The sequence below is a fragment of the Salvia splendens genome, chromosome 2 (genome assembly GCF_004379255.2).
Source record: "Salvia splendens isolate huo1 chromosome 2, SspV2, whole genome shotgun sequence".
In the NCBI taxonomy this organism is placed as follows: Eukaryota; Viridiplantae; Streptophyta; class Magnoliopsida; order Lamiales; family Lamiaceae; genus Salvia; species Salvia splendens.
The window spans coordinates 39,111,342-39,122,763 of NC_056033.1; the positions used below are offsets into that span (position 1 = coordinate 39,111,342).

Genomic DNA, 11,422 nt, shown 5'->3' on the forward strand with positions numbered 1-11,422 from the left:
GGACAATGCCACGAAACTCCCGTGCTTTGTCTCTTCATTACATCACAATTATATAAATAATCTCAATCAAAAACTCCCTCATAATTCCTGCAATTTCCAACCTCGGATCACCTAACTCGAAACACATAATATAATTTCGAAGGTTTTTAATAGTTTTGTGGTTATTTAAATCGGAATCGTAGCAATGGACAGCTCCGGTAAGCGTCATCCTGTGTAATTTATGTTTGTATTTGATGAATGTTTAGTGTGGGTTTAGGCTGATTAAATTCGTGTTATTTGGTGATTAGTTTAGTTAATTCTCTGCCTGAGGATGATTGAGTTATATTCTGTGGTTTAATTTTTCTATGTAGTTATGTTTTTGTAAGGATTATTATGTTAAGTTATGAGTTTTTTAAACGAGGAGTTTGAATTTTGTTACCATTTTTTAGTTAAATTATTGCGAATTTTTGGTACTCGGAAGGTTGATGAATGGAGGTGGAAAAGGGGTGTAAAGTGCTGCTTCAGGGTACAAGGATGGATTTCCCTTTTTTAATTGAGATTGATTGATAGGATTTATTGTGCTCCAAAGATGAAAAAGTTATGAAGGAAAAGATGAAAAAGGAAAAACTAGTGGTTCTTAATTCTTGTAGTGGAAAATGAATTGAACTGATTTGGTGAGGTGATTGTTGTGGTAAATGTAGGGGGCCATCCGGAGGCAATGGTACCGCCAGTTGAGGGTGTAGCAGGAGGTGGGACAGCGTATGGTTGGGGTGAAAGTGGCATACAGGATTCAAATTTGTTGCGGACCTCCATTGATCCCCTGAAAGTTCATTCGTCAGAGTTAATTCATGCCTGGTGCATGCCAAGCACAGCAAATGTCGGCCCACAAGACATGCCTCGTACATTGGAGCCCGTAAGTTTGAACAAGATTTACCTTTAGAGCTAAGGATTAATTGTTGTTCTCCATTTGTAGTTTTTGTTGTTATATCCTTTAGATTGGTTGTGTGATTTGTATCCAGTGTGAGTTCATAGATTCAGGAGAATCTAACGTATGTGGGTGAATAGATTGAAGGCCATAAGATGTGCATGCAAATACTGTATTGCATCAACTATGAAGGGTATCTCTATCAAAATTGGTGCTTCTTTTGTTTTGTTCCATATTATTTGCATAATCTTAGGTGATTCCTACAAGGAACACTTATTCTGCACAAATCAGCATATCTCCTTCTCTCTGACACTGTTTTCGTTGAAGATATCTCTTTTAGCAGCAAGAAATGAGAGGGAGAATTTCCAGATAGCTATACGTCCAAAAGTTTCTTGGGCTGGATCTACTGTAGCTGGAACCGTGCAGATGCAATGTACTGATCTGTGCTCCACTTCTGGTGATAGGTTTGTCTTTTAAATATAGTGCAAATTTTGTTCTCTTATATTATAAATTAGAAAATTGAGGAGGCTAATGTTTTTGGATACATCATACATGCAGATTGATAGTTGGTGAGTCGTTGAAAGTGAGGCGTGTTGTACCAATCTTGGGGGTTCCCGATGCCCTTGTGCCGCTTGAAGTACCCGTGTCTCAACTGAACCTTCTTCCTGGGTACTGAACATATTGAAATTCATTCCGTCTGAAGTCTGAACTAAGTCTATGACCCTCAAAACATCTTGATATCCTTGCAGAGAAACAACGGCAGTCTATGTTTCAATCGATGTCCCGGAAATCCAGCCCCCTGGTCAGTATGACGGGGAATTCATAATTACTGCTACACGAGCTGACACACAGTAATAATCTGATTGTATTTCTTTGTAATTCATATAGTGTGAAATTTGTGCATATTCACTTAAGTTATCTGCTCTTCGTGATTCTGTGTTGTTACAGATCTACTGTACAGTCCCCAAACAAAGCTGAGAGGAATCACATGTACCAAGAATTATTAAATTGTCTTGATTTTCTGGAGCCAATTGATGGAAAGCCACTGGATGAAGTGGTGGGTTCCTTGGTTTTTTGTCAGCTGGGAGATTAATCTTGAATGTATATAGATGTTCCTGCAGGCTGCTAATAGATCAATTTCTTATTTAAATTATAGGCAGAGAGAGTGAAATGTGCATCTTCTTCTTTGAGAAAAGTGCTTGAAATGCCATCATTTTCGGATCTTTATCTAGATAATGGTTCAGGTGATATGATGGAGGAGGATGCCATTTCAAACTTTTCAATCCGAGTGAAGATGAGTTTAACAGTCTGGGATTTCGTTCTTCCAGTCACACCTTCTCTTCCAGCTGTTATTGGTGTATCCTTGTATTATGCTTTCTGCAAAAGCTAAATTGTTGTTTAGCTGATCATCTGTTCCAAGTGTAGTTGAATTATCTATTTGACAGTTTGTCAAAGTTGATCTCAGTAATCTCGTTCCCTTGGTTTCAGCATCTATTGAACAGATCTGGATCCTATGGTGCGAAATTCTACCGCATGTTCTGTTGTTACTGTTCCATCCGGACTAATAATATGCAATTCTCCACTTTGACAATCCTTACCCTTTTTACCCTTCGTCGTAATAGTTTCTATAAATTTATCTCGTACAAGGTGGCGGTGAATTCCTTAATGATAGATAGATATCCGATACGGTGATTGAGGACCGGTTTGGTGTTGAGCATGGAAGTAGCCAGTGGTACGAGGCACTGGATGAGCATTTTCAGTGGCTGCTTCAATATAAAATCAGCCCATACTTTTGCAGATGGCGTGAAGGAATGCGCGTTCTGACTTACACCTGTCCATGGCCAGGTAACAAGAAGAAGTTTTAGGTCACTATAATAAAGTGATAATGTACCTCTACAACAATTAAGTTATCTGTCGAGTATAATTGTAGCATCTGCATTTCACCGTTTACAAATATTTTATGAGGATATCAAAGTATGACTAATCCATTGTTACATTCCTGCTCTGTTTTCCACATTAAATTTCTCTGACTTTGGCATGCTGTATTCATGTCCTTGTTCGTGCAGCTGATCATCCAAAATCAGACGAGTATCTGTCTAACCCCAGGCTTGCAGCATATGCTGTACCAGATAGTCCAGTAGTCTCCTGGTATATATTTAATTGCCCCTTGGCTAAGTGTATCCTGCTCTTTCTGTTTCTTAATTTGATTATTTCATATTTGCTTCTTAATGTGCGTTAGTGGCGATACAGCAAAGAACTTTCTGCAAAGAGAAGTGGAGCTATTACGAACCAAGAATCATTGGAGGAAGGCCTACTTCTATCTGTGGGATGAGGTGAGGACATGGGAGTGATATGTCTGAACATGCATATTTCTTGAAAAAAATTAGGAGATTTTTTTATGATATGTATTGATAGCAATAGCTGAAGGAAATAGGGTGTAACTGACTTCTGCTTATCTCATTCGTTGGGTAGAAATATACATACTTGGCAAGATGAAAAATGTGCTATTGTTCAATCATCCAGGATTAAACCTACCAAGTTCTAGCATACAAGAGCAATATATGTATTCAAATATTTTTGAATCTGATGACTTCTCTACCTTATAGAAACTATTCTTCCTCTGAAATAAATATTATAATATTACCCTGTAACTGATTGATGGCACGCCCTTCTTTCTTGTTTCTATCCCTCCAGCCACTCAACCTCGAGCATTATGAAGCTATTCGTAACATGGCAAGTGAGATCCAAGCTTACGCACCTGATGCCCGTATTATGACAACTTATTATTGTGGTGAGTGTTTTCCTTTTAACTTGAGGAATTTGATATTTGACCTCCATGTGTGTATATCTGAACTTGATGTTGAACTTGGTGGAATGAATTTTTTTTTGAGCAAACTGGAACTGACTCGATCCTGCGGTGCCTGTGAGTTCATAAATATCAGTTTAAAAAAATTGATTGTCCTTGTATCCACCTACAAATATTTTTTGATGACTTATAGGTAACAGAAGAAATCTCACATGTGTGAATCCAGAGATTGAATAGCTTCTTCTTGACATTGCATCATGAACATCTATTAGAACTACTTGACTACTATAATACAAAGTTAAGTAACTTCAGAGGTGCTTGGTAACGGAATGCAGTGGGGAATGGGATGCTGGTAGGAATGGAATGACAAACCTTGGGTGATTCCTATGCTTGGTATGCACAAGATATACGAAAGAACGTAATCATGATTGTTGCATTATCATAGGATTGATATGTTACATGTAAAATTGTCTGACATCTTTGTATAACAATATAGTAATTCAGTGGAATTGCATGGCCGCCTATCACATGTCTGGGCATATCTAGCTAGAACTGGAGATCATATACCGCCTAATCTGAGAGAGTGTGTGTGTGTGTTCATAGATGTATGACTCGATATTATCTAAGGCTGTTGTCGAATCGTAAAATATATATATTGATAATTTTGTCAAAACAAAACTGTAGAAGGACTAGGAGGGCTACTAATACCATGGCTTCAGGAATGAATGGCTATTCCCACTTTTTTAGGTATGGTGATTCCTAAGAAAATATTATACCCAACAAAATAAGTAGAATGGAGGTAGGAATGATCATTCTATCCCATCTTCCATTCCATCATACCAAGCACCTTCTTAGTGATTAAGGCAGCAGAACTGCATTACTGCATTTCATGTAGCACATTGCTTTATTATGAGGCTGCGGTGAACTGCTGTTCACAAAATCTGATCCCTTGGATGCCTTACTTCAATCTTGAAGGAGGTATTTATGGAGAATTACAAAGAATCCTAACTGACAAAACATTCTGCAAGGTTAACCTAAAGATACCCTATACTGGAAATAATAATTAAACCTAAAGATAGCAACTACCACTGAAACTGAGCTCCTACTGATAAGGACTTTGAATAAATCTACTAACAAATCAAATCTAAAAGATAACAGTGGCTATTCTTCAGAATGTTCCACTCTCATTTTTGTTTCTTGTTAACTCAGGTCCAAGTGATGCACCCTTAGCCTCAAATAACTTTGAATCTTTTCTTAAAGTTCCAGAGTTTCTTCGTCCTCACAATCAAATATATTGCACAAGGTACTAAATCTTTCAACCTCTCTCTTCTAGGTTTAGTTTTAAGCAAATCAGCTTAAGTGCATGTATGGCTGCAACTGAATCTGAACCATTCATCTGAAGTTTCTATATCTTCTAAACTCCCAAAATGGAGAAATATGCATTTTATCTTCTCCATACAACTTCATGTTTAAATTTAGACATGTGAACAAGTTATTGAAAATTATGGTAGAGTGGACTTGAGATTGCTGATTTTGACATCTTTTTTCAAAAACAGTATAGACTAGAGAACCATCATTTTCTCTTTCCCTTGCAGTGAATGGGTGATTGGAAATCGTGAAGATCTGGCAAAGGATATCATAGCAGAAATACAACCTGAAAATGGCGAGGTAATGCATTTTAAATGCCGAGGAGTTGGTTATGTTCTTCTATGGTCTTTTCCTAATATGTGTGTCTACGCCTTTACACAGGAGTGGTGGACTTATGTATGCATGGGGCCGGCAGATCCTCATCCTAATTGGCATTTGGGGATGCGAGGCACCCAGCATCGTGCTGTAATGTGGCGAGTATGGAAAGAAGGTGGAACCGGTTTCCTCTACTGGGGGGCTAATTGCTATGAGAAGGCATCAGTTCCTAGTGCTGAGGTAACTTGATATGTTACAGGATATTAAGTTGATGTTCTGCCATGTCTTTTTTAATAATCTGCTGCATCTTTGACACTCTTCTTCATCCCTTTTCCAGATTAAGTTTAGGCGTGGCCTCCCTCCAGGTGATGGAGTCTTATATTACCCTGGTCAAGTCTTCTCGTCCTCAGCTGAACCCGTTGCCTCTTTACGACTTGAGCGGCTTTTAAGTGGTTTGCAGGTAACTTTGATGAGAATTCCGTATATTTTCCTGTTTGGCATTGGCATTGTGCTTGCGTGTTTTGTGAAGTTCAAAACCAATAAAGATGAAAAGATTTTGTGAACCTTGTTTGTGACCATACAATTCAGATCCTTCCATTCCATTAATTCAGTCAAAGTTCACTTTTGTTTATGGTTTTTGATGCACGTTCGTTCCATATATATTCATCGTATTCTGTAATTGAGTCTGTTTGGCATGGTGCAGGACATTGAGTACCTGAAACTCTACTCTTCGAGATTTGGGCGAGAAGAAGGGCTTCAGCTGTTGGAGAAAACAGGCATGTATTTAGGTCCAGAGAGGTATACCAATGAGCACATGCCAATCGATGTGATGAGGGGCGAAGTTTTCAGGACATGCCGCTCTGATAGTAACTTCTAAATTCTGTAGCATCTTTCTGTCATAGAGGAGAATACTTTTTTGTTCCATCTTATGTTTATTCAGATTCTGAATCTTACTCTACCTTTTTGTTTCATCTTATGTTTTTTTAGATTCTGAATCTTAAACTTTTAGTATGGAGTTGGAGAGAGTATATTTTACTTTGATCTTTGATAGTAAGCCACCTTAGTTTAGTTTTTGGAGTCTTCAGTAGCAACCACGTCTTTATCACACGTAATGCTTATGTCTAATGGTGCATAAATACATAAGTTAGTATTTTGAGAACACATAGTCAGATTGATTTGGAAAATTATAGTAAAAGACATATCTGCATAGTACCCCGTTTTAAATCCAAAATAGTAAATCATATTTTGTTGTTTATTCATCATAAATAATGTACTCCCTCCGTCTCATTAAATATGCAACATTTGTTTTTCGGCACGGGATTTTATGTAGTGTTGTTTTATGAGTTAATGAAGAGAGGGTAAAGTAAGAGAGAAGAAAAAGTAGAGAGACTGTTGTTTCCATTTTTAGAAACATTTTATTTTTAATGGGACAAACCAAAAAGAAAAACGTTTCATTTCTAATGGGACAGAGGGAGTACTATATTAGTATAAAAAATGAATCGAATTATTAGTAATGTAAATGAAATGAATTATATGACTATGACATACAAATCAAGATTTTAACAAATAGAACTAAAACCAAGTTCTTCATGTATTTTATTTCTAGTACCAAGATTTCATGCTAGGATTGAGTGGATTTGGAGCACAAGTCTTTGTACAATATCATATGATAACGCCACATCTCATCATCAACTTATAATATGCTCATTTGGAGCTCCAAACAGCAGAGTAATCAAGAAATACATAAAACATTTAGGGTCATTTTACTTGAAAATATTTAGGGTCATTTTACTTTAGTATGTTCCTTTAAATTAGAAATTTTCTATTATAAGAAACTTTTTTTCTCTAATGAAATGAGATTTATTCTCTATTAATAATATTTAAATCACAATTTTTTATAATCTCTCTTAGTACTTACTAATTTTTGGAATAAAACTTGTTACGTCCCCAAAATCTCTATTTTTATGGATGGGAGGGAGTATTATTTTGTCTTGTATCGTGATCTTATCATTGGCAAATGATTATAAATACTTAAATTGTTATTTTGAGACTATGTAATTACTACCTTCGTTCCCTAATAAGAGTCATATTTAGTTTCCGAATGGATTTTAAGAATGTATGGAAAAGCGGGTTTAATAAGTTAGTGAAATATGAGTCTCATTTATACATATTAATTTTATAATAAAATGTGAATGAAATAAGTTGATGGAATATGGGCTTACTTGACATTTATTGGAAATAGTGAAATCAGACTTCTAATGGGAGTCGGAAATGGCAAAAGAGTACTAGTAAAACATACTCCCTCCGTCCCATAAGAATATACACTATTTCCTTTATAGTTCGTCCCATAAGAATATGCATTTTGGAAACTTTTATTTTAACAAGGTGTGACCCATTCTCCACTATCAATACTTTAATTACTTTTTCTCTCTACATCTCTCTTTTACTTTACTAATTTATCATTAAAATTCGTACCAAATACAAAGTATATATTTTTTGGGGGCGGAGGGAGTATATTGTTGGTTATTCATCATAAATAAAAGTATTTAGTTATTTAATAAATTATTACTAGTAAATGATTCGAATTATATCTGGTCAACAATTTTATTAATTTTCAATTAAAACACTCTAAAGTTAATGAAATAAATATTGACATTTTTAAGCTTAGCTTGACTTGGTTGTTTTTAAAAAAATACTGCTCTCATCCACCAAAAATAATTTTTCAGTAGACGATAATTTTAATAAAATTTGTAAAGTATGAGAAGAAAACGAGAAATGGATAAAGTAATAGAAAAAAAATGATAAATTAGGTAATAAATTAAAATAATTTTTTTTATTTTAAACTTAGGATATTAGTTAAACTAAATGAAAATAGTAGGAGTATCAGACAATTTTGTCAAATCAAAAGGCTAATTTAAAACAGCAGACGAAGACAGTGAAAATCCCCAATTTTAAAATCAAACCCTAAACAGATTCATAGCACCACCGCGTGCTGAATTCGCGGTTTAACTCGCCAACAGCTGACAGAAGCAACAGTAGCCGTCGCTGCCTCCGTTTTACACAAGGCTTAACTCAATCAGGAATCATCACCTCTGCAGACTTACATGCTCACTCGGCCATAAGCATCAGTCGTAACCAATTGTATTCCCTGTTCCTTTTTCTATTTCTTATTTATCATTTCAGAAATTATGTGAGCATGTGTTGGGAATTATGAGTAGGAAATGGGGGGGTTTTATGTCATAGGTGTTCGAGGATGGAATTGATCCCAAATTTGAATTGTACTGTTTTGGTGCAATAGGTGAATATTTGTGAAGCATGGAAATTTGTTATTATGCTCCAAATCCACTCAACCCTATTGTGAAGAACTCGGTTTTTGTTTTATTTGTTAAAATCTTGATTTGTATGTCATACGTGAGGGAAAACTCTTGTAAATTGTGATTGGATGCAGAACTTATTTCCTAAGGGAAGTTCTTGAGGTTGATAAATGAAATATATTTCTCTATGGAAGAAACTTGAATGTGGAAAAGTATCGAATCCAACTGCTTGGAACTTGCAGGAAACTACGAAGCAAATGTGTTTGGATGAATCTTGAGTTCATGAATTTGTGCATATAACATGAGATTTTTAGTTCAAAATGTTTGAGGCTAAATATGAGAGTGAAAGAATGTACCAATAAGTGTGTTATCACCGTTGTTAACAGCTAGAAAATTGGATTTTCAGTCATCCTTCTCATTGAACCATTTGGCCTTTGGCAGAGGAAATTGAACTCGCAAGTAATTAGCAGCCAATAACTAATCCCTACATATTACTTTATAGGGTGTATATTGGAAATTAGTTTCTGTAGCAGATTGATTCTTCTTTAAACGTTGGGTGATAATGGAGGAGTCTCAGAAAAGAAGGGAAAGGCTGAAGGCAATGCGAATTGAAGCTGCTGATACAACAGTTGCAAACACTGATAGATCATTGGCATCTGGTGGCCTTGCAAACCCTCTTGTTGAAGGAGAAAGCACTTCTGTTCCAACTCAATATTTTACTCCAAGATTTGATTATTACACTGACCCTATGGCAGCATTCTCTGGAAGTAGGAGAGATAACATCACTCCTCAGGTCTCACATGGACGCCCCTCAGGTCTCACATGATCCCGATTTATTTTTACATATATTCTCCTTATTTTTATTTTCTAATGATATTAATATCGATCTTGTTTTGAAATGAGCTTATGTTTGCTTTTGATGTTTATTATTCAACACTTTTGATGTGCTCCATTGCAATTAGTAGAGTTGATACTAGTTTGATTTATTCTTCTGTGTATTTGCGGAAATTGGAAATTGCTTTGTGTTGTAAGTTTTATGTAGCTATAGTGAAATCCTTGCCAAGAGAAAGTTCTGGTGTTTGAATTCTCGAGTTGATTTTTGTATGCATATGCTTCTTTTTATTGAATGCTTGTTTATGTTATCAACAGGACCTGCACATCAACATATGCCTCCTGGACCCATGTATCGAAGTACGGCTCAAAACCAATCATATCAAACTCCAGGTGTCAACTATCCTGGTCAAAGAGGTGGACCACAAGGTAATCCTCCAACTTCCTGGGGTGGACCGATGGAATTCGTAGGTAGACCACAAGGTAATCCTCCAAATGTCCGGGGTGGACCGATGGAATTTGCAGGACCACCACAAGGTAATCCTCCAAATGCCTGGCGTGGACCGATGGAATTTGCAGGTAGACCACGAGGTAATCCTCCAAATGCGTGGGGTGGACCAATGGAATTTGCAGGTAGACCACGAGGTAATCCTCCGAATGCCCGGGGTGGACCAGGCATTGCGCTTAACTATGCGAGCCCACCAAACATGTCAAGAGGTGGTCATTTCAGCAATCCTAGCTTTGGACAGGAGGACCATCCTTATTATGGTAGAGGCAGAGGTCAGAACTACTACAGTAGTCCCCATGCATCAGGGCATGGAGGCAGCAGGCATCCTGAGTCTGGTAGAGGCAGGGGTCGATCATTTGGTAATAGCGCAACTCCAGGTTCAAGAATGAGTGGCGGGAGAGGAGGGTCACGTGAATCTGTTTCAGCTGAAGTGCGACCGGATTTGTATTACATCAAGGAAATGGTAGAAGATCCATGGAAGATGTTGGATCCTGTTAAAAGAAAGGATACTCCTGCCCCAGAGAATAAGTCCTGGCTTCCTAAATCCATCACTATGAAAAAAGCTAAAGTTTCTAGTGAAGTTCCACAGACGTCAATTTCTCAGCAAAGCCTAGCTCAATACCTGGCTTCCTCATTCGGTGACTCAACTGACGAGCCTGTTCACAGCGAGCCGAGTACATGAAAGGTTGGCCTTTTGGAGCTGAGTCCTAAAGTAATTGGTAATAAGCCCTTTTCTACCTATCAGTTTACAACTAAATTCCTCGGAAACAAACAGAAACTATGTAACCATCAGTTTTCTGATGTTTTTTATTTTATTTTTAGTTAGTTGTTGATTCTTTGATGTCTGATTTTGATGAAAGAATCTTTTTGTAGAAGTATCCAAATTTTGTTTGAAATCAATGATATATGATGCAAGAAAATCAAACTTCTCTTTACATTCTATTTAAAAAATCACTCGGCAAGTGAAGTCGTCCCACTGCTCATTAATAATGACCAGATCTGATTGCAATATTTTTAGTTTCAAAAATGAGAGGCATGAGTCTGGTCGCGAGTGCAGTGGCGCTTCTTGGGCACATGCCAGTGTGCTCCACTGCCAGAGCACAGGTTGCGGACTTTGAACACGGTGTGCTCAAAGCCTGCCATATGGCATTGTTTGTTTACTATTTTCACATATATCAGATTTTTTATTAAACGATTAGTGTAAATGCTCAAAAGCATGTGAATAGTGTAAGTGCTTATCCTTTTAGTGTTATGGATGCCCTACTACTTTTAGTAGTAGTACAATTTTAAGCAATGTTGGTTCAAAGCTAGCAAAAATTCGTCCATCGCACTTCCAGTACATTACCAACAAAGGTGGAGCAACAGTACACAACATA

The 11,422-nt window shown here is 36.9% G+C and overlaps 2 protein-coding genes across 2 annotated transcripts; both read left to right on the forward strand.

The window, feature by feature from the left end:
- Window positions 1-14: 14 nt before the first annotated feature.
- Window positions 15-6,461, forward strand: LOC121792721. The gene is made up of 16 exons (XM_042190780.1): window positions 15-197; window positions 681-892; window positions 1,232-1,368; window positions 1,463-1,573; window positions 1,654-1,755; window positions 1,853-1,961; window positions 2,061-2,261; window positions 2,581-2,749; window positions 2,971-3,052; window positions 3,144-3,237; window positions 3,599-3,695; window positions 4,920-5,013; window positions 5,306-5,378; window positions 5,460-5,633; window positions 5,731-5,853; window positions 6,097-6,461. The coding sequence occupies exons 1-16, from the start codon at window positions 185-187 to the stop codon at window positions 6,268-6,270; spliced, it is 1,965 nt and encodes a 654-aa protein (XP_042046714.1). The 5' UTR covers window positions 15-184; the 3' UTR covers window positions 6,271-6,461.
- A 1,840-nt stretch (window positions 6,462-8,301) lies between these two features.
- On the forward strand, window positions 8,302-10,981 carry LOC121792722 (protein SICKLE). Its single transcript, XM_042190782.1, has 3 exons — window positions 8,302-8,534; window positions 9,210-9,522; window positions 9,857-10,981. The coding sequence occupies exons 2-3, from the start codon at window positions 9,270-9,272 to the stop codon at window positions 10,726-10,728; spliced, it is 1,125 nt and encodes a 374-aa protein (XP_042046716.1). The 5' UTR covers window positions 8,302-8,534; window positions 9,210-9,269; the 3' UTR covers window positions 10,729-10,981.
- The last annotated feature ends 441 nt before the right edge of the window (window positions 10,982-11,422 follow it).